Below are 19960 nucleotides of genomic sequence, written 5' to 3'. Positions count from 1 at the left end.
TAACTGGGTCATTCGGAGGCCCGAGCTGTTGCCGCGTTTCCTGTCTCTCCACCCCCGCCAGCAGGAGGCATCTGGGGTCACCCTCCCTTCCTCCCGGGGTGGAGTTGGCTGCCTGCTGGGAACTGATAACTGGTCTTTCTATCAAGTCATCCAAACAATGCTTTATTTCTGGAAAGGCAAAAATATCCGAGCCTTAGTGGGGGTTTTTGGTTGCTGTTCTTAATATCTTTCTACCAAAAGTGGACTATATATTTAAAGTGCGCTGGAGCTGATGGTACCATGAAGAAACAAAGAACGGAATAATACATACCCCACCCAGTTCATCAGAAAGTCCTCCTCTACCCAAATTATTATGGCAAGGGCACCCCGTAATTATTTAATGGCAAGTTCTACAGTCTGAATCTGATAAACTCAATCAAGTTTCTGTTCAGCTGCATATAAGGTCCACAGTACTGCCAATTTCCCACTTTATTAGGCTCTCCACTATCTAGGATAACCCACAACTACCCTAGACTGGCCTAATTGTCATTTAGACTCCCATATGAGTTCTGTTCTAATTTCCTATCAAGGATTTTTATAGTACTGAGGATAAAATTCCTATCTTGGAATTGTGTGAAATGTCATTCTTACGACCAAAAGTAGCACTCCGTAAAGAATCAGTGAGAAGGAAGGATAAAACATAGCTCAGAGAAGGACCGTATGCACTGGCTGCAGGTTCAACCTCTGGCAACTCCAGCTAAAGAACAGGTAGCAGAAAGCAGGGGAAGAAAGTAAAAAACTCACCTGAGGCACTGGAGAATTGCTACTAGGTAAATACTAGATGGGGCTGGGTGAAACAATAGTCCATCAGGCGTTTAGGTCACCCTCTGAAGCAGGCCAGAGACTGCCCAGTCATTCCACAGACAGTGGGAATTGGTGGCATACTTTATGTAAGCCTAAAACTGGAATGCAGCTATAGAGTCAATGTTCAATGAATATGCTTCTAGAGATACTTTCCTCAGGGATCTGGGCTGACAATAGCTCCCTGGGTTTGATATTTATCCTGAGTCAGATGCTACCATGATCTCTTTAGGTAACTGGCTCTATTGTCGTGTTGCTCTTACAGGCTAAATATCCGGAAAAGTTTCCTCACTGTATCTGGGTTGCCATAGCTTCAGTTGATCAGTGTCCCACACTCTGGTGTCAGCAAGAAGAGATCTTGACCTTCCTCTTTGTGACAGTCTTTGAGGTACTTATAAATGGATATCATATCCCCCCTCAGTCTTCCCTTCTCTAGGGTGAACATGCTGAGTTCTCGCAGTCTCACCACATAGGGCAGTGTTTCCAAACCCTGCCTCATTTTTCTTGCCCTTCTCTGGACCCTTCCTAATTTTTCTGCAGTATTTCAGATGAGGTCTGACTAGTGAGGAGCATAGGGGAACTACTACTTCACGTGATTTAGAAGTAATATTTCTATTAATGCATCCCGAAATAGCATTTGCCTTTTTGGCAGCTGCATCACTTTATTGGCTCATATTTAGCCTGTTATCCACAATTACTCCAAGGTCTTTTTCAGTTCTGTTGAGCCATGTATTCCCCATCTTCTATCAATATATTTGGTTTCTTTTTCCTAGGTGGAGGACTTGGCACTACTGAATCTCATTCTGTTGCTTTCAGCCCAGCATTCAAATTTATCAGGATCACCCTAGATCTCCATTCTTTCTTCCAGGGTGTTTGGTATTCCACTCAGTTTGTATCATCTGCAAATTTGATATTTTAATAGTAGTAGTAGGAAAGACCAAAGGATAAGAGATAGATTTTCAAACATTTGTTAGCATAGAAATTACATCACCCATCTTGCAATTTCAAAGTACTGCATTAAATGGACATTTGTACATGGAGTCAACAAATGTGACCCCTATTAAGCCACTAATTGCCCATATCTTGACTTCCACCAATTATCTAGAACTGGGCAAGTGACACAGACAAGAGGCAGCAGTGGATGCAATCCCCGAGACTTTGATCCCAACAACAAAAGACACCCAAGACCAATATTCATGAACTCAGGCCGCACAGACCACAACCCCAATTTTCTTACCCAACTGGTAGCTGCACTTCAAGTATCTCATGTTCCACCAATCTGGTTCACTAGGACCACACTGCACTTGGTCAGAAATCATGAAAAGGAGCTCTGTGCTAGGTGGCAGGACCAGCCCAGAAGCGGACAAGACTGCCAAAACTGGTACTTATGGAGATCAATGATGGGCGGCTTTGGGTCAGTCCCAGAACTACTTCACAGGGCTGTTGTGAATTCTGTGTAAGTAAAAAGGGGGGATATAAAACTAATAAATAAAATGCAAGGTAAAAAAATACCAATAACTTTCCTGAGAACACCAAATGGGAGTAGTGGTACAGCTAGGGCTGGAACCAGAGGCTCACAGCTCAGACAGACTGCAAATGACCATCCAGAATGGCAGGTGATCAGAGCAGCAAAAGCAAAGACCATTTTATTTCTGTACTCATGATGGTGCAATGATTTGCATATAAAATGCAAAATTGAACATGCTCTGGATATTATAATTTAAACCAGGATTGGCAAACTGTGTTGTTCTAACATCAGGAATGTAGTAGGCAGTTGTACAGCATGGAGTGGTGGCTGTGAGGAAATAGAAATGTTAGCTGTTTGCCTCACACCTGAAATAACAGGGATTCTGATTAGGCCATTAAATTTAGGGTCTAACATTTCAGTTTTACCACTGAGTGGGAAGATAACCTACTCAAGGCTACAGGTTCAAGTAAACCATTGCACCCTAACTAGTCTTCTCACCCAAGACACACACACACAAACCCACTACTATCATTCCCAAGAAGAGAGAGTGTTAAGAGGAAGCCAGAGCTGAAGGTGCAGAGGCTGCCTGGCACCTTGAGGTCTCTCTTATCTAAACCCTACTTATGAGAGGTAAGTCAGCCTCCTCACAGCACAATCAGGCATCTTCAGTGCACAGTGTTGTAACCCCCCTCTTAATCAAACATGCAGCCAGGGCATGGCTCGTCACGGGTAAAAAGCATGATCAGGGTGTCCTGTTCGCGTGAGAACAAGAACCCCAACGAATGTGCATGCTACGCAAGGCTGAAAACAAAGCAGGCTACGCTCCAGCATAACTGCAGACGTTACGCCCTTGTACCCTTGCTTGCTTTAGCATGAAAAATGTGCAAATGGGGCTCAGTGGGTTTCCCCTATTGTTCGCTGTTATTCAAGCACCTGCATAGTTGTAAAAGAGTATAAAAACGCTGCTTTCCTTCTGCTCGAGACCGCACTCTAACGAGTGTGGTCCCTGTAGGTAATAAACTCCTCTCGAAAAATTCCAACTGGTCTCTGGTCTCATCAGTAAAACTGCGGGACATAACACACAGCTCTTCTTCCTTTGGCCTGATCTTTAAACCAGCCTTGGCCAGAACGGTGTTTCAAATAGGAGATGCCTGTAAATGCAGACCTGTTCTCTGTACAGTATGACACATTCTCCCCACAAGATAGAAACTAGTGGACCAGATCATAAGCCTGTCACAGTACTCACTTCCGAAATAGTATATAGGGTCAAACTAAACATTCTCGGAACTATGTACAGGGAAGTCATGCGTGGAATTTTTTATGTGATTTGTATTGGGACCACGGTACTCTAGGAAGAAGCTGAAGCTTCAGTATTCCCATCCAGTATCGTGCTGAAAGAAGTTTGCTTGGCCCACATTTGATGGTGTAATGCATTCAGCTGTTCTTTTCCATTCTGTGATAATGGTGAGAAAACAGGGCACCCAGTCTGTGGGATGCTCTTGATAAGGCCCATTGCCACAGGCATTTTGAGCACTAGGCTGCATGCATTTTCAATAACATCTCATCCAGTCCATTGTGTAGCTCAGATCATACTCTGAATTTTTTTACATTCTTTTCTGTATGCCAGGCTGAGAAACCATGACAACCACTTGCCAGACTCTCCGTAGTATTTTTTAAATCCTCTTTATGCCAGACATTAGAAGCTATTTTATCACAAGTGAGATATCTGAGGCTATTGATGATTTGCTCAGGGCTAAAACCTGCCAGACCCATAAATTCACACTGAGCAATTCGCCATCTGATTCTGACAGGAAAAGTGACAATGCCACCTATGAATAGTCTGGATGAAAACACCCACCCACCTAGGACAGCTCCCCACATTCACAGGGATTAGGGGCACAGGACCCCTGTGAAAGTGGAAAAAATACAAATACAAATTAGCTCTCCCTGCCCCTGGCCCAGTATCACCTGTGCCTCTTGTTCACAGCAATGGATAAGTGGGGCAGGAAGGCCTGGTTTTGGAGGCCTTCCTCTCTCCCCTTTCACTTCATTTCTTTCTATGGTCATACTTTGGAGGCCTTTTTTTCTCCCATTCCACTTCTGCTTTTCTCCCCTTCTGGTGGTGATTTCCTGCAGTAGGCCTTTAAGTCAAATTGTTTAATTAATAGGCTTTATAGCAGTTTGTTTTTAAGTATGAGTTGTCTGTAACTCAGATGTTCATAAGGGACTGTCTCCTTCTTGTGAGACACCCAGAGTTCCATTTTAATCCTCACAACAACCCTGTGAGGAGATTAGGCAGAGAGCAAATGACTGGCCCGAAGTCTCCCAGTGAGCTTCATGGCTAGTGCAGGCTAGAACCCTGATCTCCTAATACCCAGCACACCACTCTAACCACCACAAAACACTGCCTGTCTTAAGGCTTGGTTAATGGTAGTAAGAGCCACTGTGGTATAGTGCTGAAGATGTGGGACATGGACTCCAGCAATCTGGATTCTAGTCTCCACTTGGCCAGGAAGTCCACTGAGTGACTTTGGGCCAGGCACAGGCTCAAACCCAACCTACCTCACAGGGATTTGTTCTGAGGATAAGTCTGAGAGGAGGAGGAGAATTATGTAAACTGTCTTGAGTTCCCTGGAAGGAGAAAAGATGGGATAGAAAAAAGGTATCACAAACGAACAAAACTAATAAGAGATTTTAGCTACAGTATGATGCCACTTTTGGTAATCCCTCCCTTTTTACTTTGATCTCTGCCCACCACTAGAAAGCAGCCATGCAGAGCTTCTCCAAAATCAAATTCAGTCTTCAGACTGTGATATGGGACCACAGTCACTTGAGAATCCCTTCCCTCCGTATCTGAATCTGCCTCACAACTGTCCTGCATTTCTGAGGCCTCTCTTGAGAACTTTCCATCATGCTAGGTGCCACACATAGGGCTATTTTTGTTTGTGGCACTGAGAAATCAGAGTAGCCACAGGAGAAAGGTGTGTCTTGGTGTGCCTTGCTGTTTGTTTTCAGCTAAGGCACAAGGAAGGTTTTGTTGCACAAAAACTTCCTGAAGTATTACTTTTAAATGAAGTATCTACTGCTGTTTTAAAATATATGAAGTTTCCTCCCATTTTATTTTTAGAACTCTCTTCAGCTGTTGGTGGTTTTGTTATCTAAATTATATAGGTTTATTGTGTGTGTATTTGTGTTTGTAGATGTGTGTGTTTGCAGTTACAAAAGCAGAATAAGAATACTAGTCATAAAGAAGTGGTAATATATAAATCTACACATATTTGCCACTGGAATTATATTTCTGTTGAGAATCTGTAGTATCATGGTAAATATCCTGGGCATCTTATAGTATCGTTACCCAAATTTGGGAAGCCTCTTAAGGCTGTGAGTTTTCCTGCTTTGCCTGACCAAGAACAAGCCAGTTGAGATGCCCTTCAGAAGAGGGCAGCTTCATTCCAGGAATAAAGGGGACTACACACATGTGAGCAAAGCAAGGTAATGTGTAGTTCCTCCCAAACAGTGCAGGTTTCTTACTTTTAAACTGCTGGTTAAACATTCTGTTCCTCTCTCCTGTGCTGCCCACAAATGGTTTGATGAGGATTATTAATCTCTGTTTATTCTTCTGGAACCCTATGAAGAATAGGGCCCTTCTACTCCTCTGAGGACTCATGAAATTCAGACCTACACCTAGCAAAAAGGCAGTAGGTCATGACATGGCCTCCAATTGCTTCTAATCCATAGTCATCTTCAAGCAAGTTAGCCAAGTTAGACAGGCAGGTTAAGTTATATTACTCATAAGAACAGTTTTGGCTCAACCAAAGGCCTATTTAGCCCAGAATCTTGTTCCCTACTATGGCATACCAGATGCCATGGGAAGTCCACAAAGAAAATATAAGAACAATAGCTTCCCTATTATTGTGACTGATGTTCAGAGGCAGAGTTTCTGAACATGGTGATAATACACAGACATCACTGACAGTCCTATTGTCCATGAATCTAATAATTTTTAAAGCCATCTCAGTCAGTTGTCATCAATACATCTTATGGAAGTAAATTCCATAGCCAAGGCTGGGACACTTGAAGCTTGCAGGATGTTAATTTTTTAAACTAGAATGAGGTTCCCAAGAGCAAAGCAAGCCAGCTGAGTTAGCTATCTATTGAATTCTAGGAACCAGACACAGAGGTTTAACAGAGAAAAGAAATGAAATAAATCAGCTTTTACCCTTTCCCCCATGGAATACTTTTCCTGAAAAATTGAACAGCGTTGAATTATGAAATATTTTCTTTTAGAATCATAGAATAGTAGAATTGGAAGGGGCCATGAAGGCCATTGAGTCCAACCCCCTGCTGGTGTGGGACACCAAGTTACACCATCCCACTCAGATGGCTGTCCAGTTTCTTTTTGAATGTCTCTAGTGTGGGAAAGCCCATCACCTCTTTAGGCAGTTGGTTCCACTGTTGTATTGTTCTGACAGTCCTGTATTTTTGGGCTTGTGCTGATTACATGTTGTAACAGTCAATGGATGTAATTCCAATTTAAAACCAACATGTGAAATACTAGGTTATCCTGCTGCTGCTGCTTTCAGCAGATGTTAAAGAACAGCATGTATGCTATCCCACCCATTTTTTAATCAACTTGAATCTAGGGTGTATAGAACTCACAATGCAGTCAGACCATATCTCTAGGATATATTGTCTCAGCTATAAAATCTTTTAACTGTTGGCACTAGAATAAGCTCTGTTCCTAAAAGAAACTCAGTAGCCTGGTTCCTATCATGCAGGTATGAATTGACACCACAACCAGAGATCATTCAAAACAAACAAAACTTAAGATATTAACTGAAAATGTTTATAGAAATGAATGCCACTATTCAAATAGGTTATCTTGGGAGTGAGAACAATCAGTTGCTCTTTGCACACATTCTCAAGGCTACCTGGAAGGACTTCAGAGGAGGAGGAGGAACAGAAGGGGGCTCAGAATATGGGCCACTTCCAGACCTTGAGATAAGTGAACTTATCTAGGCCAGGCTTCCTAGGTGGCAGGCAGCCTCTGAGAATAACCAAGTAAGGTTAGTGGGAAGGAAATTGGCACAGGGGAGTTTGTCAGAGACAAGGTGGTCATGGCTCTTGGCCCCATGATGCGTTGTCAGAGAAGCCCAAATTACAGGGTTAGGCAGCAAGGCAGCATGCTCATTTTCAGAAGGCCCGTCCCAAAGGAAAGGGCACCAGACCTCCTCATAAGGAGAGTTCCTGGAGATGAATACCAGATTGGGTTGAACAAACCACTCTGTGTATGCTCAAGAGACTCCTGGGTGTTTGCACTTCTGAAAAACACTGGACAATAAAAAACATCTTGCAAGAAAGATCTGTCTTTTTAATGTGCGAAGGGACCCTAGCTCGTAACAGCTTGAGATTTAAAAGCTCTTAATTATCTTTGGTTACCATTTCTAAATTAAGTCTTTCCTAGCTACATAAATTCTCTTTTTCTCCTTCCAAGCAGATTTCCCTAAGCACCACCCTACAAATAGGAACAGATATTGGAAATGGCCTCCAGTTCCTGTTAAACAGAACCAGATGCTGTACTTTTGTCTTCAGTACATCCTCTTCCTTCTGACTTCTAGGATGATTCAGATGAGTCAAGCATTACTTGCTGAAATTTCCTCTGCGCAGACATAAAAGAACCACCTAAAAGTATTATATGTAACTTGTTTTGCTCCTAAAATTTTGTTTGGTGTATTACATTTAATGTAGAGTTTATTCAGATTATAATTTTACTGAATTTACTTTTAAATATTACACAAGGTATTACTTATGTTCCAGCATTACCTAACCCACTTCCCTTTAGAAGTTTGGACTAAAACCTCCTACATTCCTCAGCACTGGTCATGCTGCCTGAAACTGATGTAGCCCAAAACATCTAGAGGGCACCAGGTTGGAAAGGCTGCCCTAAAGGAACAAGGTATCTTCAGAATTGTAAAGAATGCTTAAAAATGAGTACTAATGATGATGGTTTTGAAAAAGAACCAGAAAGTCTACACTTTTCCTCATAGCTTCAAGACTTTCAGCAATCTATGTATATACAAATTCATGAGAGTTGTCATAAATCGGGGATTCCAACACATCACTCTAATTGTTTAGTCAATAGAAAACAAATATCTCTGAGACAGATAGATAACCAATTAGTGCAAGGCCAGCCATGGCATTAAAAAAAATCTATTCCCTTTCAGATCAGAAATCCCCAAGTACTAGTACCAAGAATAACTTCTAATTCACTTTCTTCCATACTATGCATTTTATGAACCTTTTAATATCCCCTTTCTAAATGAAATAGCACCATTATAACATTTTCTCACAAGAGAGCTGTTCCAGTGCTGTCATGACTCTACGTACTGTTCTCTGCACTGTTTCCTGCACTATATTCTTTATGAGATACAGAAAATAGGGCTGTATGTGGTATTCTAAGTATGGATGAACTACAGATTTGTATGACAGTACAATGTTCAGTATTATTTTTTAACCTTTTCCTAATGATCCTTATCAAAGAATTTGGTCTCCCAGTACAGCTGCTACACAATGAGCTGACATCTTCACTGAGTTACCTACTATGTTCCCTACTCAGACACCAGTGTATGTGAATTTTTTTTGCCTCAATATACAACCACAAGACTAGCAAGTGCAGAACATTCCCAGTTGCTGTCTTTACCTTTGTTCCAGTTTTAATTAACTGTCTGGTACAGCTGAAAAAAATTGGGATACAAAACAAGTTGCAGAACTCATCTTTTCACATCTACGCAATGTCCTGAAAGCAAGTGAAATTGAAGACAGAAGACACAGACTGAGAGATAAGCTAAATTCTGAATTCTACTGGAAATCACTGTGTTAGAATACATGAGGAGCTTTGGAAAATAATACTAGCCATTCAAAACACAAATAGAGAAATAAAATGTTTATTGAAATCACATTTAGTGTTACAGAACTTTAGTACAGCATATATTGAACTGCAAGTTTTTAAAATAGATTTTAGGGATATATTTTACAAGAGAACTCGACCCAAAAGGTTCACTGATCAATAAGAAATTCTTAGGACTATGAATTAACAGTCATAGTTTAGGGGATGCAGAGAGTTGTTTCAGCAAACCTGCCACTTATAACCAGGATGGCTTTGAAATAGTCCTAATACTAAGGAGGCAAAACAGACAGACATGCATTTCCAGTTTGGTCCACTCTGTGCAATACCACTATTACTGCAAGATTACTGCTTGTTTCTATATGTGCTGAACACTAATCTGATCACCCCTAATAAAAGAAGAATCCCTTCTTCCCTGTCCTCTGTGATTACTAGAAGGCAAAAAGAAGAGGAAGATGTTTTCTGACTTAGGGGACAGGGAAAAAAACAGGATTAATGTCTGTCACTGTCCTTCTGCAAACCGTTTCTTCTTTCTTCAGTCCTCTAGCAAGCCCTTCCCTCCCTTACGCTTCCAAGCAAGCATAGAGCAAAAGAAAGAGCCTTACAGAAAATACTGGAGGACAGAACGAGCAGGTATTCTTCTGGCTCCAAAGCTCTCCCCGCAAGCAAACCATGGACAGTTTGGAGGGAGAGGCAGGGCCTTCTTTTGCATAATTAGAGCCTTGGGTAAGATCAGAAACAGTAAATGAAATCCCTTCTTATCTAAATATCTGCACTGTCCAAGTCTCATGCCAGGAAGTAAGGTCTGCCTGTTAATGCCTCTGGAAGATGGCAGATGCTTACAATAGCACCATTCTCTTGTAGCTTCCTGGAAATGGCCCATCCATAATACTGCAAATAGTATCTTATCTAAATAATAGTAATTTGACCTTTGTAGTGAAGGTTGTAACAATAGTAAAGAATCATTTGTAGAAATGCTGCAGAGATTTCCTAAATAAATTGTACTGACATGTCGTTACCTTCACAGCATAAAGGTGAGCCTCATGGAAACAAACACAATATAAAAGTTTGGATCTAGGAATGGGAAGATTCTGTGCATATGCATGTAACCTATAAAAACAGTATTATTACAGTAATAATGTCACCTTAGGCATCATACTAAGATCTACCCTACTCTACAAGCTGAAGTCAGAGTGTAAAACAGGAGTTCTGTCGTAGCAAAGAATAATCTCACTTTAAAAAAGAGATTGGTTTTCTAAGTCTGTTGGCAGCTGGTATGCTTCCTTGTCCTGAAGCTATGTATGTTGCTAGGAAGAACAGGACTCATGTCTATCATTAGCAGCCTAAACCTAACCATATTTACTATGACAGAAGTCCCATTATTTCAGTATGACTGTCAACTGTGTTGTCAACTTTTCCCAAATGGGAGTACAGTTTGGATAAACCATTTGAGGATTTCCTTTGGTCAGGTGACTGCTTTGTTTTGTCAAGGAAAGACATGACTTAAATTGAAACAAAAAATGGCATGCAGCACCAGGGCTGTGCTATTTGGGGGCTAAGAGGCACTCAGAACAGAGAAGCAGGTTAGTAGCCTAACATCCAGACTACATTAAGAAATTCTGACATTTGACACTACACATGGTACAATGCAACAATTCTCTAGAGTGCCCTTAACTTTCCATGCAAACTAAAGTCTCCAAGCGAGGCATGTAGACACTGGTTTACTATAAGTGACTGGCATTCACAAGCAACATCCAAGGTGACTTACAATTTAATTTAAAGAAGGTAAGCTTACCAGTCAGACTGAACAGTTGTACAGATATAGTAATTAGCACAGTCAATATGTTAATTCACTTGTGGAGATTACCAGCCATTGTGCACTGCAGACCAGATACAACAGTAATGATGCCTACTGGCTTGAAGAGTTTTGACACTGCTTTTCCTGAGAGAATCTTATTAATTCTAATGCAGTGAGAATTCTAAAAGAGAAATTCAGACCTCTGAAAAATTACAGCCTCTACTTAAATCAGTAAAATTTTCCACATAGAAGTGACCATAACTCCCTTTAGGCAATGTGTTAATACTCTAAGTAGAGCTGTTTAAAGCCCTGCAGATTTAGAATGTTAGCCTAACATTAGCAGACCATCAACAGGTTAACCATAAACTTTTTAAAGCATCTAAACAACTGACTGGTACACACAGTATGTTTTGAAAGCAGGCAAGTGGACATCCCTCTACTTTTACGTTTGTGACTTTGTTGACAAGGCTGCATTAGTCTGAACTTGACAGCAAGACAGTTATTCAATGCATACAAGGTTTTAACAAAAATACATTGTAAACAGTAACATTAGGGGGACAAATGCAAGTCAAGAAAACCTGTGCATATCCATGCAGTTGAAAGACTTACCCCAATATCTGAGACATGAATTAGGCTTCTTGCTAAATTGGAAAACAAGAATGGTCAGTCCTTAAAGTAAAACCTCTTTAAAAAACAAAAACTTAAGTGCATTCCAACATTTAAGACACTATTTACTATTAAAATACACTGTAATTAGCTGTCATAATAATCAGGCGAATGCCGATTTCTTACTCTCTTCCTCATACCATCTCAATGCTCCTAGGTATAAAAGTGGACCAGTGAAAGAAGAAATGCAATAAAAGAGGTAGGAAAAACAGAATCCAGGTATAATCAGAACTTTAATGGAAAGTTCTTTTATAAATAGAAAGGAAGCTGATTTTATTCCAAGTATTCACATAAGAGCCCAGTAATGCACTGCTCTTCATCCCAATTTTGAATTACTATAACTTTAACGTCTGCATATTTTGGCACAAAATTAGGTGTACAATTAGCTTCTGCAGCTCTTACTAGATAAAACAGCTGGCTTACATCCCAATGGTTTCATTACTGCAGCCAACTGTAGGGGCAGGATAAACATTGCAATGCTGTATTTAGGCATCTGGGGAGGTGAAGGGCGAGAAAACTGCAGAGGCCAAGGGAAATCCCATGAAAAATATCACTGATTTTTTTCAAGGCAGTAATCAATAGAGGTGGTTGATCCCAAAAGGACAACATCCACAAAAGTAAAATGAAGTATTCGGTTGGATCAGCTCAATTTACTGTGAAGGATTTTTTTTAACCATGTCTGTCTGCCTGAAAAGGACCTCTGAGAAGGATTAAAGCTTAGGTACTACTTTAAATTGGTCAATAAAAATACATTAACATTTTGCATCTTCTAAAATGTTATCCGCAACCTAGAGCAAGTGGGACATTGCTTTCTTAAGGGTAAAAAGCAGATTACTTTTTATTTGTGTCAACTAATTTTACTTTATGACAATTGTATTATCTGCCAAAAAGCCAATTAAAACATTGGCAAAAGTAGGACCCTAGCTATCGAAAATTAAAATGGAGGCAACTTTTCCATATCAACCAAAGTCTCAAATACTCAATACAGTCTCAACAAGAAATTGCATATTATGAAGGCATAGAGATTTGATTGTCAAAGGCAGGCTGGGTGGTTTGCTTTTCTAATTAGGCTTACTCTATTCCTTCCTTGAAAACACATTCAACTTTGTGCCTGCATTGATGAACTCCCAATTCCTTCAGATTATGAATTTGGATTTGTAATGTTGATCTTTTTGGTCTTTTCATTCATTCCTTTAAGGCCACAATCCTGAACCATTTATATAATATTCCTTTTGTTGAAATCAATGGGACTACTACAAAATAGAAGGGACATAACTGAAAACTACAGTGAAGCCCTTCAAAATAAAGACACTGAAACTTTCAGCATAGGAGTAAGGATGACCCAACTATTAAAAGCTATTATTTTCACTAATAAATCTCTCGGTCTACTCAAATGCTTCTACTTAGTACAACTATAAAATATTTATAAGCATGGTACATTTTGAAGATTGTGCTTTACTCCTCATATATAGGGATTTTTTAAAACTATTGCACTTGGCTCCAGGTTTGACAGAAATCAGTTGATCCAGAGCAGTTGCAGATTTCTTAAACAGTATCTTTGCAAATGGGGTCGCGATGGGTCCATGGGGTTGCAATGGGTTGGACATGGCTTCGCGACTAACAACAACATCTTTTCAAAAACAAATAAAACTGAAGTCTTAAAAAACAAAAACCTTAAAATTGTGTTCTATCGATATTTTAAAATAAGTAGAAACAACACTGAACACAACCTGTATAAATCTTTTAAGAGGGATAAGAGGTCCCAATACACAGCTAATTAGATCTCTCACACAGCTAATTAGAACAAGTGGGACCTGTGAAAGAGAGGCAAGAGGCTGAACCTTTGTATTTCCTAGGCCTATCTACAAACTGCCAGAACAATTATTTCGCTGGATTCTATATTTGTGTCTCATCTTAAGGGAAAACTAAAGGTTCAAGAGATGTTATAATGCCTACCTTCATAATATGGCTAAACTACATCAAGATTTCCTGTGGAACTTGCAATCCTGGCAAACTAACACCCAGAAGGCTAGATCTGCAATAGTCCCCAGTGCTTAAACAGAGCAGGCTAGGTTACTGTTAGGAGACCATGTCAAGCACGGCAACACCAACAGGCCTTTCTCAAATTCCATTTATTCACATTAGCACTCTATCTGGGATCGTGGCATCCTCCGCAAGCTTAAGGAATGACGATGTATCTCCTGCATCTGTCGGATCCGGTCCTTCTGCCACATTAGGTTTTGGGGCATTGGATATCGCTGTGTGCCATACAAAGACCGGAAAGGGATTCTCACGTGACAGGCTGTAGCACGGCAGCGAGGCTGGGGCATGGGAGGGAGCAGTAGCCAGCGTTTTCTTTCAGCACAATAGCGGTAAGCCTCTTTCCTGTATTGTTTGTCCGTGTCATCACTGTTCTTCCACCCACCTATGATGAAGACATCATCCTTGTAATAGCAGATAGCTGCCCCTTCAATGCTAAGAACCTCAGGTGGTAACGTTTCCAGAATGTCACCAGACACCTGGTTAGAGATCTTCCGCTTCGCCTCTTCATGATCCAAAGGATAGCTTCTGGGACAACATGAGGCTGTGTGGTAAAAGTTAGTGTTGGCCACAGCCATCTGAAAGCAACAGTAGTTGTCAAGGAGTGGCAAAGACTCAGTGTCTTGCCACTGTCTTGCATCTGCATCGTATCGGATGATGACAGCCCTTAACCCTTCTTCATTATCCCCATCAACAGGTGTGCGAGCAGCCATATAAACAAACCTGTCATCTACAGTAATCACTTTGACATCCCGGAGTATTTTTGGTGCCGATTCCAGATTGTGCCACTTATCTTGATCAGGATGATAGACAGCTACATCTTTGAAGCCAGGAATGAAATTCCCATGCCCACCAATGCTATACAGGCTCCCCTTTACCTCGGTGAGACCAAACGAATGCTTCCTCGTTATCAGATTGGAAACTTGCTCCCAGACATTTCGATTTGGGCTGTATCTTTCCACAGTCTTGGCAAAACCAGGCTCCATGGAACCCGCTACGTAAACATAGGATTCCGTCACAACAACAGCATGTCCATCAAGATGATTGTGTATGTGTGGTAAATTCACCCATCTATCTTCATCAATAAAATAACCCACACACTCACTCAAGTAGTCCCCTCCCTCAGACACACCACCAATCACCATGATAACATCCATGTTTTGCCCAAAGCGAGGCAGTGATGTTGTGGGAGAAGTAATTTGTTGGAAGTTACCTAACTGCAAATTCTCAGCCCTGAGAGCATGGCTTTCTACTGCTTCTGATACAAGTTTGAGGCAAGTTTCATCACTGGATACAAGCCTTTCAGATTTGACATGTCGTGTCAAATAAGTGGGTTTCATTTGTGACAACCGGAGAAGTCTGAAGAGCTCCCCAAAGTATTTCCCTCTTTCATCAGGATTTCTTTGAACCCACTTAAAAACCATCTCAAAGAGAACTTCTTCTGAGTCCACTGTGATTTCTACGTCTGAAAGCCAGTCTCTGATGAGGTGGAATGGTAAAGTGTAGAATTCCTCATCTTGAATGACTTTGTAGAAGTTCCTTCTGATCATGTCAGCAGCTTTCAAAGCCAACTGGTTCAGTGAGTACATGTGAGCTAAGCTATGGATGGCCACAGAGTTGGAGAGGCTTAGCTTCTTCTTAAGGAATTCCCCACAAAACTCTTTTAAGCGTATCAATAAAAACCTGCAGAACAAGAAGGCAACTTAGAAATGGCCCACAGAAAGGAGTAAAACAACAACCTATTATGTAGCTAGTAACTTGTATCTTGATGTTCACTTTGTAAATATCCACTTTGTAATTAAAGATGTTTTAAAGTCCAACTCCACAAAACAGCAACCCATGGAAATGCTATGGGCCAGAATGGTATAACAATTGGTCTGGGACTTGGGAGATCTGTATTGTAGTCCTCACTCACCATGAAGCTCCCTGGGCACTCTGGGCCAGTCACTAACTCTCAGTCTATACACTCTTGCAAGTTTTTGTGAGGATAAAATAGTGAGAATTATGTAAACTGTCTTTGGGCTCCTTGCAGAGAAAAAGGCACACAATATAAATAGAATAAAAATCAACAAATCAAAAGAAAAAGTTTTCTATAAGATCTGCAATACTCATCTGCATGTTCATTTACTTTACGTTGCCTTTCCTTGCCTCAGTTTTGTACATAGTTCATCATTCCATTCAAACTCACAGGAGCAAGTGTATCAGCCTTATAATCAGTCATACTAGTAGTCCATCCAGCACAGAGCTAAGTACTCCAGAGTGAGCAACCCACTGCATTTTAGATGCTTTGGACTATACATTCTTTCAGTCCAGTTAACATGGCCCATGCTCTTGGATTATGGGAGTTGTAATGCAAAACACCTGGAGGGCACCACATTACCTACCTTTTGTCTAGTCAAACTAGCAGTGTCTCATTAAGCACTCAAACATGGTTCTTTTCCAGCACTGCTCTCCAAGGTACCTTGACTAGAGATGCCAGGAATTGAACCTCAAATCTTATAATTGTGCATTCCATCACTAAGCTATGAGCCCCATGCTAGTAACAGCTCCAGTGCTACGGGATTAACAAATCCACATGAATGTCATCCACTGAGCTGGGTGAACTTTTGCTCTAGTTTTATGTCTAGCAACTATCTGATCATTACAACTATCTGAATCAGGTTTCTAATAACTATGTATGTATGAACTATCAACCAAAAGCCATAGGCATGTTTTTGTGAAGCAGGGGGCACAAAATAGTTAACAAAAATATGTTCACTAAAAGTATAGTAATTGTGTTGAATGTTCAATATTAGCAGCAGTCTAGACATAATAAATATTAAGTTATTTAAAATTAAACAATATAATGACTATTTTGAAAAGTAAAGTTACTGAGCGAAACATGATCTCAGTAAGGACTAACAGTCTGTACTTAACCAATTGGTCTTCTGTAAGTACGTCTAAGACCAGATCCACACTCTCCAAAGGAATGTTCTGATGTTGGGAAGGTAAGACCATATAAAAAGCAGCAGACACCTATCAAAAGACACTTATCCAGCAGACAACTAGCATAACAGAAGTAGTGATGGAGGCAACATTTACCTCTCCATCCTCCTTTCTGCTGCTTTTCTCACAAGGCATGCTTCTGAGTGAATCCTGTAGTCATGGGTATGAGGCAAGGGACAGGTATTGGAAAGCTTTAGGATGCTGTGCATCCTCTATGCCTCCTTTGTACTCACTGTATCCTCACCAGATATCAGTGCTCCAACTATTGCAAGGAATGGAGGACAACAATCCCAGCTTGTACTCTGCTTTCAAGATCACAGCAATGTTTATGGCTTTAGAAAAGGAACTCCAAAATATCCTACAACTCATCTAAGGTGCCTGGGCTACTCTCCCAGGGACCATAGGATGACTCTTTAAGAACAGAAGCCATGTAGTCCAGCACTCCATATGCACAGCAGCAAACCAGCTGCCCATAGGATTCTTCAAGCAGGATGAGTGCAAGTCCGCCTCCTGCTCAACCTTCTCTCCAAGTATGCAGGTTAATAGCCTTAATAGGTTATTAAGGTTAATAGCCACTGATATCCTCCTTCCTCATGAATCTAACCAATCCCTTTTTAAAACCATCCAAATTGGTGGCCACCATCAATTCCTATGCTCACAAATTCCACAGTTTAACAATACACTGTGTGAAGTACTTCCTTTTATCTGTCCTAAACCTACTTAAATCTATATCCCAAGTATTTTTTGATTATTATAGCATCCAGGTAGATCGTTGCTTTAAGAAATAGCTCAATAATGGTGTTTTGCATTTTTTAGTTGTTTAAAATTACAACTTTTTGTTATAACTTTACTTGTTGATTTACAATACACCTTTTGAGGTCTATTCAAAAGTGAGTCCCATTCAGTTCAACTGAGTTGACTTCCAGGTGAAGAGTTAGGTCTGCAGCTCAAACAAATCAATCCATCTCTATTTTCATGTAAGAAATATAACTTGTAATCGGGTTCTATGGGTCGCCTCCGCTTCTGACACGGGGGGCAGGGTGCTTCGGCCATCGGAACTCTAGGACATTCAGTCATCTACAGACTCGTGCTTCTTTCGCCAGCATTTCTCCTCTTTTTTTCTAGAAAGCTTAGGTTTTACTATGGCGCTGCCTTGCCTCATTTACGGAACTTTACGCCCCCGCACCAGACTTGTAACACTGTGGTGTTTCCCTGCCGCTTTTTCGGTGTGAGTACCTTTTTCCAAGAAACTCCACTAAAGAGAAAAACAAAGCCAGGATAACACCACCATTTGTCGCCGTGCCTCACCTATCGGCCAGCTCCAGAACCTCGTGGACGTTCCCGGGGCTGACGCGGACACGGCCCGTGTACATGAAGCTGATGACAGCTTCCACCGTTTCGGGGTCTGGTCCGGCCTCGGAGCTCCATTTGCGCAGCTCCACGCGCCCCGAGCGCGACTCTGCGAAGTCACCGGAGAGAAGAGGAGCGAAGTATTCGGTAGCTGCAGCGAGAACCGAGCGGTGCGCGCGGAACTCCCGAGGGGGAGGATCGGGACGCGACGTAGCCCCGCCCACGCCCCCTTCCTCGCCGTTGCTACTGCCACAGAAAGCCAACGTGACGTCACAGAAGAGGCCCAACCGCCGCTGCTCATTCTGTCGGCAGGCCAGTTCGGAGCAGTGAGCCACGCACGAAAATACCTCCGAGTCCGGCTCTGCGTCCGGACCAGCCTCGATTTCAAGCCCAAGGAGACTACCTTCTGGCCCACCATGGCCTCCAGCATCCAAATCTCCTCCGCCTCCTGCCGCCGCCATCTTAGCTGCCTTTCAACCAACTCGAACGGTCTTTCCCTACTCCACGCCGACCACGCCCAAATACGTCACTTACGTAAACATAGAGATAGAGAAAAAAATGATAAACTTCCGGTGCTGAACCAGCCACCGTAGAGTCCTTCATATTTAAATCTAAATCTAATACTATCGTCGGCTGTTGTGGCTGCAAGATTACCTTTGCCGCTATTTTCTTTTCTCACCTCTGGGACAAGAGTTAGATTGCTCCTAAAAGAAAATGGAGCAACACAGGACTTTTTGAGTCGTTGTGTTGGGCATCAGTTTTTCCCCCCTGCTCCAAAGGTAGAAACAAAGCCGTGGCTAGTGTTACTGAAACTCACCTGAAACACACACTGTCTCTCACAACACTTAGGCTAACCACTTAGCCAGAGAACTGCAGCCATGTTGTACTTCCTGTCCAGGAGAGAGGGGGGAGGAATGGAGAATAGTGAACCCTGTGTGAACTCCTGGGACAGGACAACTGGATGTCAAAGAGGGCAAGTGGGAAATATCTTTGGAGCCTGGGCCCGGTTGGAATCCGGGTGAAACCTCAATAAAAGTAGCAAATTGCATTATAAATTACTATTAGGTGAGCACCATAAAGCGGGTGTGAATTGTTTTGAGATAATCAACAGACACATGAGAAGGAAAGTCTCTGGATAAATAGTTTTCTGTAAACTAACAAATAGAACAAAGAATAATGGGGAAATGAATTTACTTTGTATCCGGACAACATGTTTATGATGTAGGGTATATAATCTGTACCTCTTTCGAGACTCTGATTTGGGAAGCATCATTATTATTATTATTATTATTATTATTATTACATTTCTATGCCGCCCCTTGCCGAAACCTCGGGGCGGCTTACAACATGATAAAATACATTGAAATACAATAGTACATAATAAATTACCATTAAATATAAAATACAAAAAATACATTGATTTACAAATACAAAATTAAAATTATCAGTATAAAATAAAAATATAGGAGGAGAAAGAGAAGGAAGAAGAAGTTGCCCAGGCCAGATCATATGTTTTAACAATTGAAATGATGTTTCCCCTTTGTCACCGTTTATTCTATAGTGCGCTAGAATAAAACTGCTATTAGCTCTAAGTCTCGTCTCAGGCTCTGTTTGGCTTCAGGTCTGGGGTCCACCTGGGGTTTGCCGCAGCTGTTGACTGGCTTAGTCCGGTAACACTAACATAGCTCTACTTTCGTGTAGAAAATACTTTTTTTTTTGTTTTTGTTTCCAAGCATTTAACAATTATACTGCAGCTCCAAATAATGAGCTCAATATATTGTGCTCCCTCTAAGGCTGTTCAATTTTATTATCCCCGTATTGGAGGCTTGAGGGAAGGTGTCAAAACCAGCTAGTGCCAGATCTCCGCATAACAAGCATTAAAAAAAAAAAAAAAAGGAAAAGCCTTGCT

The 19960-nt window shown here is 41.3% G+C and overlaps 1 protein-coding gene across 6 annotated transcripts; it reads right to left on the bottom strand.

Annotated features, from left to right (window-relative positions):
• Positions 1 to 65: 65 nt before the first annotated feature.
• Positions 66 to 18564, bottom strand: KLHL11 (kelch like family member 11). 6 transcript variants are annotated; one of them, XR_006416393.1, is made up of 5 exons: positions 18010 to 18564; positions 14102 to 15399; positions 11620 to 11651; positions 2078 to 2292; positions 66 to 168 (listed from the first exon to the last, which is right to left on the bottom strand). XR_006416393.1 is itself a non-coding variant. In XM_044447158.1 (4 exons), exons 1-4 carry the CDS (start codon positions 18510 to 18512, stop codon positions 2176 to 2178), a joined length of 1950 nt encoding a protein of 649 aa, XP_044303093.1. In that variant the 5' UTR covers positions 18513 to 18564; the 3' UTR covers positions 1615 to 2175. The 6 variants fall into 6 exon arrangements, 3 of the variants coding, with proteins under 3 accessions (XP_044303093.1, XP_044303094.1, XP_044303092.1); XM_044447158.1 differs by lacking the exon at positions 66 to 168 and having other exon boundaries at positions 1615 to 2292; XR_006416392.1 differs by lacking the exon at positions 66 to 168 and having other exon boundaries at positions 2239 to 2292; positions 13633 to 15399; positions 18010 to 18562.
• Between the last annotated feature and the right edge of the window lie 1396 nt (positions 18565 to 19960).

Source organism: Varanus komodoensis, unplaced genomic scaffold (assembly GCF_004798865.1).
Source record: "Varanus komodoensis strain SLA01 unplaced genomic scaffold, ASM479886v1 scaffold50, whole genome shotgun sequence".
In the NCBI taxonomy this organism is placed as follows: domain Eukaryota; kingdom Metazoa; phylum Chordata; class Lepidosauria; order Squamata; family Varanidae; genus Varanus; species Varanus komodoensis.
Note: the sequence above shows the minus strand (reverse complement) of the source record. Positions and strands in the feature narration are given on the sequence as shown.

What these genes read in the sequence shown, in the direction of transcription:
- KLHL11 (XM_044447157.1), bottom strand. Translation starts at nt 18,512, where the DNA reads ATGGCGGCGGCAGGAGGCGGAGGAGATTTGGATGCTGGAGGCCATGGT. An exon ending in GTTCTGGAGCTGGCCGATAG is followed by an intron (nt 15,400 to 18,009) that starts GTGAGGCACGGC and finishes CTTGTTCTGCAG; the next exon opens with GTTTTTATTGATACGCTTAA.